General features: G+C 48.8%; 1 protein-coding gene across 2 annotated transcripts; it reads left to right on the top strand.

The window, feature by feature from the left end:
• The first annotated feature begins 10,000 nt into the window (after positions 1–10,000).
• Positions 10,001–15,190, top strand: Best4 (bestrophin 4). Of its 2 annotated transcripts, XM_087904688.1 has the most exons (10): positions 10,001–10,047; positions 10,837–11,110; positions 11,195–11,289; positions 11,717–11,950; positions 12,149–12,303; positions 12,874–12,951; positions 13,563–13,760; positions 13,878–13,958; positions 14,095–14,249; positions 14,361–15,190. In XM_087904688.1, the coding sequence occupies exons 2-10, from the start codon at positions 10,959–10,961 to the stop codon at positions 14,626–14,628; spliced, it is 1,416 nt and encodes a 471-aa protein (XP_087760814.1). In that variant the 5' UTR covers positions 10,001–10,047; positions 10,837–10,958; the 3' UTR covers positions 14,629–15,190. The 2 variants fall into 2 exon arrangements, with proteins under 2 accessions (XP_087760814.1, XP_087760815.1); XM_087904689.1 differs by lacking the exon at positions 11,717–11,950.
• The last annotated feature ends 262 nt before the right edge of the window (positions 15,191–15,452 follow it).

The raw sequence follows: 15,452 nt of genomic DNA, 5'->3' as shown, positions 1-15,452 counted from the left end.
CATCTCTCCAGCCCTTTTTTTTATATATATGTGTTATTCTTATTGGCCAAAGAATAAAGCTGCTTTGGCTTTGGCCTATGGCAGAGCAGAATATAGTCAGACTGGAAAATATATATATGGAGAGAGAGAGAGAGAGAGAGAGAGAGAGAGAGAGAGAGAGAGAGAGAGAGAAAGTAGAGTAAAGTAGCTGCTGAAGGAGAAAGCCACCACCAGAACTTTACTGGTAGGCCACAGCATCGTGGTAATACACAGATTAATAGAAATGGGTTAAGATGAAAGAATTAGTTTATAGGAAGTCTGAGCTAATAGGCCAAACAGTGTTACAATTACTATAGTTTCTGTGTGATTATTCAGGTTTGGGCAGCCGGGAAACAAACGAGCAGTATCCATTTACACTGAGGAACTGCACAGACCAGATTGACCTTTGGCCAAGTATGATAGGAATTACTTTGATTGATGATTAGTACGGTATGGCCAAGCCCACTGTGTGTGTCACCATCCCTGGGCAGGTGGACCCTGGCTGTATAAGAAAGCTAGCAGAGCTGGTTGGTGGTGGCACACGCTTTTAATTCCAGCACTCAGAAGGCAGAGACAGGCAAATTTCTGTGAGTTAGAGGCCAGCCTGGTCTACAGAGCAAATTCCAGGACAGTCAGGACTACTACAAAAATAAACCCTGTCTTGAAAAACAACAACAAAACAAATAAACAAAAACACAGAAAGAAAAAGAAAGAGGAAGGAAGGAAAGAAGGAAAGAAAGAAAGAGGAAAAGAAAGTTAGCAGACAGGTCTGGAGAGATAATTCAGCAATTGAGGCATGGATGCTCTTTCAGAGGGCCTGAGTTCAGTCCCCAGCACCCACACTGGGTGACTCACAACTGCCTTTAACTTGAGCTCCAGGAATTCAACACCTCTAGCCTCCTTGGTTAAGAACCTTGCATGTAAACACTCACATACGATATATAATTAAAATAAATATTTAAAGAAAGAAAGCTGACAGCAAATGAGGGAGCAAGCTGGTGAGCAGCAGCCTCCACGGTCTCTGTTTCAGTTCCTGCTTCAGCTTCTGCCACGGCTTCCCTCTATGACGGTCTGTAACCTGTAAAATGACAGAACCCTTTCCTCCCAAATTCCTCTCAGCCATGGTGTTTATCACAGCAGCAGAAAACCAACTAGAACAAAGGTCATTCTTGGTTATATACATAGTGAATTTGAGACTCACCTAGAATAAATTAAATGTTGTCTTAAAAAAAGACATATTCAATATTGCTTATTTTATTTTATTTTATTTTACAGTGCTGGAGATTGAAGCCAAGGCTTTGTTCGAGCAAGGTAAATATTACCAAGCTGTATCCCCAGTTCAAAGTTACAGTTCTGTATGTGGAAAATAAATTAAGATGTCTGTGTATTAGTTTGCTAGAGATGCCATAATGTAGCAAAATAATCTTAAATTTGGTGGCTCAAATAACAAAAAAAAAAAAAAGATTTTCATGGTTCTAAAAGTTGGAGGGTCACCAGGTAGTGGTGGTGCACGCCTTTAAACACCAAGGAGACAGAGTGAGTGAGTTCGAGGCCAACCTGGTCTACAGAGCAAGTTCCAGGACAGCCACGGCTGCAAAGAGAAAACTGTCTCAAAAAACAAAAACAAAAACAAACAAACAAAAAAGTCAGAGGTTCAAGATCAAAGTGTAAGCAGGACCGATTTAAAAAAAAAAAAACTTTTGTTTGGGCTGGAGAGATGGCTCAGTGGTTAAGAGAACTGGCTGCTCTTCCAGAGGTTCTGAGTTCAATTCCCAGCAACCACATGGTGGCTCACAACCATCTGTAATGAGATCTGGTGCTCTCCTCTGGTGTGAGGGCATACATGGAGGCAGAATGTTGTATGCATAATAAGTAAATAAATCTTAAAAAAAAAAAAACCTTTTGTTTCTTTGTTTTTCTCTGTGTAGCCCTGACTGTCCTGGAACTCTTTCTGTAGACCAGACTGGCCTCAGACTCACAGAGACCCCCTACCTCTGCCTTGAATGAGTGCTAGGATTACAGGCATGTGCCACCACTGCCCCTTAACATTTAAATTGTTTTTTTTAATTCTCTCTCTCTCTCTCTCTCTCTGTGTGTGTGTGTGTGTGTGTGTGCGTGTGTGTAAATGCAAGTGCTTCCCCCCACTCAAAAAAAGACAGAATTTAGCCAGGCATGCTTTTAATTCCAGCACTCAGGAGACAGAGGCAGGAAGATCTCTATGAGTTCGAGGCCAGCCTGGTCTACAAAGTGAATTCCAGGACAGCCAGAGCTGTTACACAGAGCAACCCTGTCTTGAAAAAACAAACAAACAAATAAACAAAAAGACAAAATTTAAAATTACTTATTTGTGTGGTGTGTATGTATTCATGTTTTTTAATTAATTAATTAATTTTTGAGACAGGGTTTCACTTTAGCTTTGAAGCCTGACCTGAAACTAGCTCTTGTAGACCAGGCTGGCCTCGAATTAACAGAGATTCGCCTGCTTCTGCCTCCCGAGTGCTGAGATTAAAGGTGTGCGCCACCACCATCCGGCTGTGTGTATTAATGTTTAGTGTTGGGTGAGCACACATGGAGCAGGAATTGGCTTTTATTAATCCCCAAAATAGGAGGAAAAAGACCACCAACCAAAACCATCATGGACAAACCAATTAAAACAAGCTGTTAATTAAAGCGAACTTTTTTATTTGTGTCCATGGGCTGCCTCCCGCTAAGCTGGGGCTCGAGGTCCGCCCTGGATGTGAGGAAGACAAAACTTTCATAGCTCTGGGGTAGCGCCTTCCAGCTGGGGGGCTTGGGCGGGCAAAATCGTCAGGGTTATAGGATCATGATAAACAAGTTATTCCTAACGACCTCTAGAAACACAGATACCGTTGCAAGGTGGGTGTAACAAGGCAGCCATAGTCACAACAAAGCAGCCATAGTCATAGGACTTTTGAAACAAAGGTAGGGTTGCAAGACAGTTACAAATAACTTTTCGAAACAAAGACATAGTTGCCATTTCTTGGAACAGGCCACCCAGAGCAATCTGTAGTTAAGGTTACAGGTGGGGCATAGCCCAATCCTTGAGAAACAGAGGTTTAAGCATAAACAGGAATGAGCCTAGTTTGTCTTTATTATCAGATAGCTTTTAAGCCTAAAATGGAGTCAGGCTGGTTCTTCGTTCTCCCTTGTCTTATGTGTCCCTGTCAAATGCTGGCTAGTGTCTTAGCATTCTTTGTCTGGAAGGAAACAAATTTTGTAATAAATCAAAGATATATTACTCATTCATAAATGTCTGATTAGCATAGTTAGAACAAATATTTTAAGACCATGTAATCTTGGTATGCCAATAGACACAATAAGTAGCCATTTTGTGCCTTTTGCCCTTTGTTTGGGACTTTTCTTCTTCTACCATGTGGGTCCCAGAGATCCAACTCAGGTTTTCAGGATTGATGGCCTGCACCTTTGTGTGTTTAGCCATCTTGCTGGCCCAGGACAAATTTCTTTGAAGTCTCTCTCCTTGGCTTTCAGATGGTGCTCTTCCCTGAGAACACATCTCAACTACATATGATCCTGGCCTGGGCTGTGGTGGTGCAGGCCTTTAATCTCAGCACTCAGGAAGCAGAGGCAGGTGGATCTCTGAGTTCGAGGCCAGCCTGGTCTACAGAGGTAGTACTAGGACAGGCTCCAAAGTTACAGAGAAACCCTGTCTTGAAAAACCAAAAGAAAAAAAATAAAGTCTTCTAGCTCTTACTCGCCTCACTTTCCAGAGTCCCTGTGTGTGTGTGTGTGGGGGGGTGTACGTGCACACTTGTGCTTGACTACCTAGAGGAAGCAGATTTGAATTTGATGAAACAGTTATTTGGAGTCTGGCAATATAGCCAGGGTCAGGCAATGGGTTTTGGGAAATGGGGAGGGGCAGAATAGCCTTAGCGGGTTTCTGGGGAGAGGAAGCTGGTGCTATGGCCCCAAGCCTGGTTCTCTGGTCCTCCTTTCCAATACTGAGGTGCTCCTACCAAGCATTTGATGCTAAGCTTAAGGCTGCTCTTACCAGGCCTGAAATTTGAGCTCAAGTTGTCTGACCCATTTGTTGCCACAGAAGACAAAGGACCTCAGCTGAATCCTCAGGGATGTCCTGTCCTCTCCCTGTGCCTTCCTCCACTGCCTTTGGTCCTCAGACCCAAGGTGGGGCTTTAGGCCTCCTGTACACCTGTTATTTCTATTCCCTCTCCAATGCTAGGGACGGAGCCCAAGACTTCAGGCCTGTGAAGAAAGTGATTTACTATAGAGCTACATCTCAGGCAATCATTCAACTTGGGAAGTTAACAAGGTGTTTGAACCCTCCTCCAGGAGTTGAGGTAGACACCAGGAGATCTTTCTAGATGTTGTCATCTCCCTCAACCCTCAGTCCTGGAATCAAACCAAGGACCCCGCGCATGTAGGCAAGTGTTCTACCATTGAGCTCTGTCCCGGGATGTTGCAGGGCCTGCCTGGGCCTCCTCTCCCCATGTGACGTGCTCCCCATTTATGGCCCTCCCCTGACCCAGGCCCTGACCTAAGCAATTAGCGTATTGATTGCTCCCAGTAAGCCTGTGATATGGAAGTAAATATAATCCCCAAAGGAAATGAAAGCTCACAGGGGTGGAACAATTTCCCCATGGTCAACTCAGCTCCCCAGAGCCAGGTTGGCCTGACTCTACTGATCAGTTACTTGACTCTTGTGGGGTCCTGGTCCTGTGTCCTTGCACTGTCTACCTCCTAGATGTCACCGTTCTCTTCCCAGCTCTCTTTTTCTTTCCAGAGTGTGAAGATGGGCTGCCTCTGAGATTTCTCTGTGCTCTCTTTCTGTGTGTCCATTCTGAATGTTGCTATCCCGCCTCCTGCTCTGGTCCTCTCGGCAAATCAGAGCCAGTTCTCTTGGTCAGAACCTAAGGGAGGAGGCGAGTCAAGAATAAGAGAGGCCGCAAAGATCAGGGTGCAGATGGAGGAGGGAACACTGGGTTAATCAGTAAGGAGTCTTGAGTGCTTGGTGGTACCACAGCCCACCTCACGCCTTTGAGACCAGCATGGGACACAGAGTAAAATTTCCACATGAACAAAAAGCAAAATGGAGGAGGTGGTGAGGTAGCTCAGAGGGTAAAGGGGCTTGCCATGCAAGACTGGGAACCTGCGTTCTCCCTTCAAAGCCCACATAAAGGGGGAAGGAGACTCTACAAAAGTGTCCTCTGACCTGCACATGCACTTCGTGTATACACACAGCTATAATAAGAATAATCAACCCATTTTAAGTTTTAAAAGTGTGAAGGGTGCCCGTGAGGTGCACTTGCCACCGCTGACCTGAGTTCAGTCCCCAGGACTCACACAGTGGGGGCAGAGAACTGATTCATCTACACACAGATAAGGAAATAAGTAATGTAATGTAATTTAAGTAATGTAAATGTAATTTAAAATTTTAAGGGGCTGGAGAGATGGCTCAGAGGTTAAGAGCACTGGCTGTTCTTCCAGAGTTCTTGAGTTCAAGTCCCAGCTACTGTATGGTGGCTCACAACCATCTAGAATGAGATCTGGTGCCCTCTTCTGGCCTGCAGGCATACATGCTGGCAGAATACTGTATACATAATAAGCAAAATTTTTTTTTATCTATTTATTTATTTATTATGTATACAATATTCTATCCACATGTATGTCTGCAGGCCAGAAGAGGGCACCAGACTTCATTACAGATGGTTGTGAGTCACCATATGGTTGCCGGGAATTGAACTCAGGACCTTTGGAAGAGCAGGCAATGCTCTTAACCACTGAGCCATCTCTCCAGCCCAAGCAAAATTTTTAAAAGAAATTTAAAGCAAACCGGGCATAGTGGCTCATGACTGTAATCCCAGCCCTTGTAAAGCGGAAACAGATGTATCTCTGTGAGTTCAAGGCCAGTCTGGCATATATACTGGGTTCTGAGACAGCCAGGGGTACAGAGAGAGCTTTCTTAATATGGGAGAATTCCCACTTGGCTCCACCTGATCTGGCTCCAGAGTGCTAGCACCTAGCCTGAATTCATCTTTTGTTTCTTGGTTACCTTTCGTTTCTCTTGTTGCCCTCTACGTAAATCTTGTCTGATAGTTTCCCAAGGATGCAAAACTTGTTGAGGAAAAATGCGGCAAACTGTGATCTTCCTAAATTGGGGTGCGTTCGGCATTGTCCCTTTGGAGGCCCAGTCAGCTTGTTTTGAGGAATGGAAATCAGCTCGCTTAAGTGTAAATATGGAGAACAATAAAAATATCCCTGGAGAAAGGAAGGTGTCTCAGTCCCAAGAGAGGCTGACTCCACCTGCAGCTGAGAGGCTAGAAACGTCTTAAAGGTGAGCTGTGTCTTCATCCCACGGACCCACGTGGACCCACACCTGTATACCAATACCTGAGAAGAAAGGGAGGGAGGGAGGAAGGAGGGAGGGAGGAGGGGAGGAGGGAGGGAGGGAGGGAGGAAAGAAGGAAAGAGAGGAAGGAAGGAAGGAAAGAAGGAAGGAGGGAGAGAGGAAGGAAAGAGGGAAGGAGGGAGGAAGGAAGGAAAGAAGGAAGAGAGGGAGGGAGGAAGGAAAGAAGGAAGGAGAGAGGGAGGAAGGAAAAAAGGAAGGAGAGAGGGAGGAAAGAAGGAGGGAGGGAGGGAGGGAGGAAGGAGGGAGGGAAGGAAGGAAGATTTAAAGCAGGAGGCTGGGCGACTGCTCAGTCAGTGAAGTAGTTGCCAATCAAGGATAGGACCTGAGTTTGCCCCCTGGAATCCATGGTGGCACACCCTTATGACTTGCAGGCAGGTGAGTCCCTGGAGCTGACTGGCCAGCCTGGCTTAATCCACAAGTCCTAGGTTCTAGTGAAAGGCCCTATGTTAAAAAACAAGGTGAACAGCTCCTGAGGAATGACAGCCAAGGTTGATCACTGGCCTCCACCTGGGAATATATGATCACAAAAAGCCAACCAGTCAGCCAGTCAGCCAGACACACACGCACATACACACCACACACACACACATACACACACACACACACACACACACGGATTGAGAATTCAGCTCAGTTGGTAGAGTGCTTGCCTAGCATGCAGGAGGCTCTGGGTTCAGTTCCCAATACAGCATAAAACTGGGTGTGGTGATATACATCTTAATCCCAGCACTTGGGAATGGGAAGCAAGAGAACCATAAATTCAAGGTCATCTTCAGGAGCCCAGGGAACTTGAGGTCAGCTTAGGCTACAAAGGGACTCTTGTCCCGTCCCCCCCACACACAATTGCTAGCATCTAAACTATGCTTCCTGCTTTCCTCCTGCCCGTCTGAGAACTTTATACCTTAACTCATGTTTCCAGCAACTCGATGCAATTGGTATTGTCATCCCCAGTTCCTCTTGGTGAGATTCACTGATCAAGCATAAAGGAGTTAGGCTGGTATGGTGGCATATCTATGTCTCACTTAGAAGGTGGGGACAGGAGGTTCAGGAACTCGAGATCCTGCTCAACTACACCGGCGACCCTGGGCTGCATGAAACCCTGTCAAAATAAACAGATAAGTAGCTGGTCCGAGGTCCTGAAGCTTGGAGAGTTCAGGAATGTGGGCAGCTTGACTGCACCCCCAGGCTGTTAAGTACTGAGCCATATACACAACATCCCTGTGGGGAGGGGAGGGCATTGGCAGGCAGGACCAGTGAGAAGAAAATGGAGAAGCAGAGCAGGGCGAGTGATTTATGGGCAGGATGGTTCCCTTTCTGCGATCATAAAGCTGGGAGAAGGGGACCTATGCTCAGTGGGAAGGGAGATAAGGTAATTTAGGAGGGCGGCCAAATGGGTTCCTTTTCCTTCCTGGACAGAGGTTCCAGGTCACGAACCTTGTGTCCTAACTCTGTGAGAAATTCACAAAGCAGGGAGCTGACATCAGGCACAAATGTGAGGGTCATGAAGGTGTGGGGCACAGGATCTCCAGGAAGCAAGGGAGAAAGAGAGGAGGCAGGGAGGGAAGATGGGAGGGGAAGGATAAATGCCAAGGTGCCAAGGCCAGGATAAGGCCACAGCTGGGCTGTGTTGGCGCACGGGGGAATTCCAGGACAGCCAGAGCTATGCAGAGTCCCTGTTGCAAAACAAAGCCACAAAAAAAAAAATTCACAAAATAATCATTGCTTTAAAAAAAAAAAGCAACACTATGCAATCAAACAAAAAGAGGCTGGAAAGAGCTGCCTAGAGGATTCAGCAAGTTAAGGTACCTGCTGCCAAGCCTGAAGATGTGGGTTCAATCCCCAGGACCCATGTGGTAGAAGGAGAGAACTGATTCCCACAGGTGGTCCTTCTGATGGCCACACTCGAATCAGGACATGCAAGCAGTGTACAAGTTAAAACATAACCACCGCCCAAGACTCAGGGACCACGACAGAAGGCGGAGAGGAAGAACTGTAAGAACCAGAGTTGAGGATCACTTGGGAGAATGTGTCTGTGGAAATGACAGGATTGATGCGCCCTGGAGCTCACAAGACCCGTTGCCTGAACAAGACTGATCAAGCCATCAAGTCAGGCAACATTCTAGCAATGGGGGAGGAAGACCTTCACAAGCCTCCACCTCTCCACTGAGGGGCTATGGGGTTTGTGGCTTCCAGGAGAGAAAGATTTGTAGATTTGTTAAGGTGTGGCCTCTGGAAGGTTGATCACACTCTAGTGGATTGTGCACTCAGGAGAATATGGGCAGCACCAACTGGACTTGGTGAGTTGAGAGAGGGAGAGAGACGGGGAGGGGGAGGAGAGAGAGAGAGAGAGAGAGAGAGAGAGAGAGGAGAGAATGAATTGGAGAGTAGTGGGTTGGGATAGATTTAGAGTTGGGAAGGAGGGGGTGAACATGATCAAAATACATTGTATGAAATTCTCAAAGAATTATTAAAAATGCTCTATTTTGGAGCTGGAGAAGGAGCTCCGCAGTTAAGAGCATGAATATATTATATTGCTCTTCCAGAGAACCTGAGTTCAGTTCTCAGCACCCACATCAGGCAGAAAACAGCGGGCAGTAGCTTCAGCTCCAGGGGATCCAACATTCTCTTCTGACCTCTGTGAGCCCATGTATACATGTGGTGCACATACATACATTTACCCCCCACACACACACACACATAAATTAAAACAAGCGTCTAAGGGAGAACGAGTTGCCAGGTGGTGGTGCCTCACACTTTTAATCCCATCACTTGGGAGGCAGAGGCAGACTGATCTCTGAGTTCAAGGTCAGCCTCCTTTACAGAATGAGTTCCAGAGTACACAGAGAAACCCTGTCTCAAAAAAACAGAGAGAGAGAGAGAGAGAGTCCCTGAGAGCATCTAGCAGTCAAGGCGTTGGGCCCAGAACTTAAAAGGATGTGCGTCGTGCTGAGTTCCTAGATTCATGCACTCTTTCACCCTATGTTGTGCCCGATCAGGACCTCTAGAGCCTGGGACAGAAGCCTGGCACTGTGTTGAGGCTACTGGTGCCAAGTGTTCCAGTCCCGCTGTAGGCCCAATCAGGCAACTTCCAGCCTTCCAAGTCCAGACTTTGTGTCTTGACTCCAACATGATCTAGTTGTATGACCTTGGGCAAGTCCTTTGCCTCTTGGATGTAATCCGTGAAACTGGGCACATGATGGGGGTTGTGACAAAGATTCCATGAGAGGAAGGTAAAATGGTGTCCTTTTAAGGGACAGTGTTTATCTGTCCCTTAAGTTAGTACTCTGTGATCAGCCGCTGATATTGTGACAAGTTTACCCTAAACTGTCATCTCACCTGGAGCATAGGATAGTAATCCCTATTGTCCCTCGTTTAAAGGACATGGTGTCTCCTGTGTGAGCTGTGGGGTCAGGACACCTGGCACTTTGGTTACTCAAAGACCAGCCCAGCCCCAAAGGGATAGTAGCACACACCTAGTTCCCAGAAGCAGCTCGATGACAGCTTCCATCCATCAATGACAGCGCCAGTCCAACCTAGCTTTATGGGCCCAGCAGCTACTTAAGCCTGTGAAGAGCAGTCTGGTTCAGTTATTCCAGGCTGCTCCTGAGACCAGGTAGGCAGAGGTGAGTGGGGGTGAGGGGCTCCTGAGATCAGGTAGGCAGGGGCGAGTGGGGGTGAGGGGCTCCTGAGACCAAGTAGGCATGGGGGGGGTGAGGGGTTTCTGAGACCAGGTAGGCAGGTGAGAGTGAGGGTCTGAGACCACATAGGCAGGGGCGAGTGAGGTGAGGGGCTCCTGAGATCAGGTTGGCAGGGGTAGGCGGATAGGGGTGAGTGGGTCCTGGGATACCAGGTGAGTAGGTTTTGAGGAAAAGCTCCAAGGAAAAGTGGTGGCTCTGGTTTGGAGTAGGGTCTGGTTTTCTTTCTTTCTCTTTTATTTTATGTGCATTGGTGTTTTGCCTGCATGTATGTCTGTGCGAGGGTGTCAGACCTTGGAGTTACAGACAGTTGTGAGCTGCCATGAGGGTGCTGGGAACTGAACCTGGGTCCCCTGGAAGAGCAGTCAGTGCTCCCAAACATTCAGCCATCTCTCCAGCCTCCTGTTTGTTTTGAGACAAAACCTTGCTATACAGCATAGGCTGGCCTTGAACTGGTGACCTCCTGCCTTGACTCCCTGAATGCTGGGATAGGAGACACGCGCCAGCATACCTAACAAATTGGGACTGTTGTCCTCAACACTTCAGAATCTAGTTAGCTCAGCTCCAGAGGTAGAAAGGCTGTAGAGAACCTCTGTGTGAGGGGCACAGAGCTCAGCACCACTCTGCCCGACTCCATCCTGGCTTCAGCCATGTTCTGCAGAGGACAGTTTGTACTTTGTCTGTCCTACAGCTTCTGTCTTTACCCCTCATCTACAGACACAGGGTGAAGATGAGTGACCGGAGATGAAGGGACTTTGCTTGGGGTGCTAGTCTTAGCAATGGGAAGACAAGCAAAGAAGAAGACAGCTCTGTGACTTTCTGCCCCAGACCCCAGCACCATGACGGTGTCCTACACTCTCAAGGTGGCAGAGGCGCGCTTTGGAGCCTTCTCTGGCCTGCTCCTCCGCTGGAGAGGCAGCATCTACAAACTCTTGTACAAGGAGTTCCTGCTCTTCAGTGCCTTGTATGCTGTACTCAGCATCACATACCGGTGAGAGCAGCTCAGAACCCTGGCCCGTGAAGACCTGTGCTGCCGGCCTCCTTCCAACCCGGGTCTCTGCCTGATGTGCCCTAGGCTGTTGCTGACCCAGGAGCAGAAGCATATTTATGCCCAGGTGGCCCGATACTGCAACCGCTCAGCAGACCTCATCCCCCTGTCCTTCGTGCTGGGTGAGGCCCCCTTCTAGTTTTCCCTGGTCTCCTGACCATGTTCTCTAACCTTTGGGGACAACTCTGGGCAGTTTAGCCTGGAGTCAACCAGCAGACAGAAAGGCTAGAGCCTGGGTCCACAGTTTCTCTGGGTTACTCCTTGCCTGTCATTTGCTGGACCCTCAATCTTCACTGACACACCAGCTGGCCTTAAAACCCCACTCTGGGTACCAAAGGGCAGCTAGATAGATGGGATTGCCCCTCCCAACCCTCATAGAGAAAAGGTGTCAGAGTCAAAAATAACCCGGAAGTTTGTATTCTTTGCCTCTTCCCAGCCCGACTTTCCCAGTCAGGCAGTGGAACCAGAAGGGCCCCAGAGTCCCATACACTACCACGCTAATGCCTGGCACCTTTCTTTCTGGCCATGTTATTCATGGTGGTTCACTAGGTTTCTATGTGACTTTGGTGGTGAACCGATGGTGGTCTCAGTACACAAGCATCCCACTGCCGGATCAGTTAATGTGTGTCATCTCAGCCTGTGTGCACGGTGTGGACCAGAGTGGCCGTTTACTACGCCGAACTCTCATCCGCTATGCCAACCTGGCATCCGTGCTGGTGCTGCGTTCCGTGAGCACCCGTGTGCTCAAGCGCTTCCCCACTATGGAGCACGTGGTGGATGCAGGTGCCTGGGTGGTCGCAGGCCCTGGGTGGGTGGCTGGATGTCTTGGCTTTCCTCCCGTGATGGAAAGGTTTGACCCTTAGGGGGCGCTCCAGGATTCCAGAGAAGTCAGTGGTTCTTAGGGAGACCAGCCAGATGCTGGACTCCTAGCGCCCCCTGGCGGCAGGAGACGTCTGCACCTTACCTTCTTCACCCTGGCAGGTTTCATGTCTCAGGAAGAGAGGAAAAAGTTTGAGAGCTTGAAATCTGATTTTAACAAGTATTGGGTTCCTTGCGTCTGGTTCACTAACCTCGCCGCCCAGGCCCGCAAGGATGGACGAATCCGTGATGACATCGCTCTCTGCCTCATACTGGAAGTAAGTCAGTTTAGGGTTTGGATCCTTGGTTCCACTGGCTTCAGAATATTTTTGGTACTTGACACTTAAAAGGCACCAACTATATGCCACCACACACTTTTTGGGAGGAAGTACAAGATTACTCTCCATAGCTCAAGCTTGCCTGAAACTCACTATTTAGCCAAGGCTGGCCTCAAGCCCACGTCAATTCTGCCGCTGCCTCCTAAACTTTGGAATTACAGGCATGTGCCACTAGGCCTAGCTACTGTGTACTTGGGAAGCATGTCCTTGCATTGACTCACTCAGTCCTCAAAACAACCCTAAAAGAAAAGTACTATCATCCCCCTCTCACAGATAAGGAAACTGAGGCACAGAGTTGAGAAAATCCCCTCACACAGTATGTCAGTGAAGCTGGGATCATGGTCTTTCTGGCTCCAGGGCCGGAAATTGCTTCCTACCCTAAGCACCTCAGCCTGATGACCTGAGAGCTTGGGGCTCAAGCCTGGACCAGGTTATCTTTATGTGGCATCTCCTGCTTTCTTCCCCATCTCCCTTGTCTCCTCTGACCTCCCGGTCACCTGCTTTCTCCAGGAGCTGAACAAGTATCGTGCCAAGTGCAGCATGCTGTTTCACTATGACTGGATCAGCATCCCCCTTGTCTACACCCAGGTAACTGTCTCACCTGCCCAGCTCAGGAGCCTATTGGATGCGCTATAGTGTGTGAGATCCCAAGGGCCAGAGATGGCTCTTCACCTAGACCATGTCAGTCTCAGGAGGTACTGAATTGCTGAGGGTCATCCTCAAAAACCTTACTTCACACCCATCAAGATAACTCAATCTTTATGTCAGGTAGTGGTGACACACACCTTCAACCCCCTCACCGAGGTAGAAGTAGGCAGATCTCTGGGTTAGAGGCCAACCTGGTCTGCAGGGCAGATTTCAGGTCAGCAGGCTACACAGAGAAAATCTTGAAAAACAAAAACAAAAAAGATGATCCTGTCCTGCCAGACATGGTGGCACACATCTTTAATTCCAACACTTGGGAGACAGTGGATCTCTGTGAGTTCGAAGACAGCCTGGTCTACATTAACAAGCTCCATCCAGTGCAACCAGGGCTACACAGAGACCCTGTCTTAAAGAGTGAAAACAAGATTTGTCTCTATTGCTACTGTCGCCCAGTAGTCCATACTGAATCACTCGGCAGACCTCTCCAGGCCCTCAAAAGCAGGGACAGACTTTCTTTCTGTCCCAGGGTGCTCTGACCCTTGCTTTTTCTTCAGGTGGTGACGATAGCTGTGTATTCCTTCTTTGCCCTTTCCCTGGTGGGTCGACAGTTTGTGGAGCCAGAAACAGGGGCTGCCAAACTTCAGGAGTCTCAGGATCCAGGGAAGGGGCCCTCTCCAGCCCTGGGGGACCTGGACATGTTCGTGCCTCTTACCACATTGCTGCAGTTTTTCTTTTATGCTGGTTGGCTCAAGGTGGGTAAAGCATTCTACTCTGTAGACAGTCATGGATAATCACTATCACACTGCAATGCTGAGTAGTTGAGGGGAGGGAGTTCTGCGCCCCAAAGACACCGTTTCTCCAATTCATAGGTAGCTGAACAGCTCATTAACCCCTTTGGTGAGGATGACGATGACTTTGAGACCAACCAGCTCATAGATCGAAACCTGCAGGTTAGGTGTGGGGTGGGGGACGGGGGGGGGGAGACGGGGGGGGGGGGGGGGGGACGGGACGGGACGACGGGGCAGACAGCCAGGTGTGCAGAGGAGAAACAGTTGTGGCTTACTGTCTGCCCTTCTGCTGGCTCAGGTGTCCCTGCTCTCTGTGGATGACATGTACCAGAACCTGCCCCCTGCCGAGAAAGATCAGTACTGGGATGAGGCCCAACCTCAGCCACCCTATACAGTGGCCACAGCCGCCGAGTCACTGCGTCCTTCCTTTCTGGGTTCCACCTTCAACCTGCGGTGAGTCGGGATTTGACCCGGAAACTGGTGCCTAGTCCCTGGGCACCCTATGAGGATACAGACAAGTACACCGAGAGTCAATACTTGTCTATGTTCCTTTGGCACTGGCAGCATGAGCGACGACCCTGAGCAGTGCCTGCAGGTGGAGGCGTCCCCAAGGTCCGACCTGCCAGCACCCTCCACGCAGACCCCGCTACTGGGCCGCTTCCTAGGCACAGGAGCACTGTCACCAGCTGTAAGCCTGCGGAACTTCGGCCGAGCGCGCGGTGCCCCCAGGACCCCGCACCTGCTTCGCTTGCGGACCGAGTTGGGTGTCGAGGAGGCTGCAAGCCGTATAGATGAGGCTGAAGAATCTGGGGATGAAGCCCTGGAACCTTAAGAAGCCCTTCTGCCGGTGACTACCACCCTGCCTTCTTCCCCAGTTGCATTTGGAGCAACTTTTCCACTGGGGAAAACATTTGGGGACAGCCCTTGAAAGCAAAGATGGCAAGGAGTTAGAGCTGGGGGTAGGGTTTATCTCCTTTAGTGTGATAGTGGGATAGATTGCTTGGGGGGGAAGCTAGAATAAAGAAAAGGCCAAATACATAGGGTTAGAACACAGAGGCAAGGTTACACTTTCAGGCACTGGGGAGCTACGCCCAAAACATTGGGGGAATGCCAGCATCCCTAGAAAAGTCTGGCCTGATGTCCAACCTGGCCTCTGTGCTGCCTTTGATTTAGCACTGAGCTCACGAAGTGGCATTTCCAGTTTTGTGTAGATGCTGGGTGGACTGCTGGCCTGGGACAGCTCTTTTAGAAACAAAGCCGTGAAAAAAATGAAAAGACACATTCCTTACCATAGTAACCTCACTCTGAAGGCAGGTCAGTGGCTGTGCTGTGGGGCCTTTATTTGCAATGCTCGCTTTTTATTTATGAGAATAAAGCCATTGGCTCACTGTGAATCATTGCCTGGCTGCCCTCTCCAGTTTTCAAAATGAAAACTATACATTTATCAGTGTTGGAGACCCAGTTCCATCCTTCTACACTGTGGGTTCCAGGGACTGGACTCAGGTCATCAGGACCGGCACCACAAGCCTTTATCAGTGGCGACATCTCAAAGGCAATTAAAAACACCAACACCAGGCAGTGGTGGTGCACGCCTTTAACCTCAGCACTTGGGAGGCAGACAGGAGGTTTTAAGAATCAGCCCCTGTGCTTCTGGAA

The sequence above is a fragment of the Myodes glareolus genome, chromosome 3 (genome assembly GCF_982192425.1).
Source record: "Myodes glareolus chromosome 3, mMyoGla1.1, whole genome shotgun sequence".
NCBI lineage: Eukaryota > Metazoa > Chordata > Mammalia > Rodentia > Cricetidae > Myodes > Myodes glareolus.
This window is presented reverse-complemented; position numbering and strand designations above follow the sequence as displayed.

Excerpts from the sequence above, each read along its gene's own strand:
- Best4 (XM_087904688.1), top strand. The coding sequence starts at position 10,959 with ATGACGGTGTCCTACACTCTCAAGGTGGCAGAGGCGCGCTTTGGAGCC. Across the intron at positions 11,111-11,194 it reads GTACTCAGCATCACATACCG|GCTGTTGCTGACCCAGGAGC; the intron begins GTGAGAGCAGCT and ends GATGTGCCCTAG. Across the intron at positions 12,952-13,562 it reads TCCCCCTTGTCTACACCCAG|GTGGTGACGATAGCTGTGTA; the intron begins GTAACTGTCTCA and ends CTTTTTCTTCAG.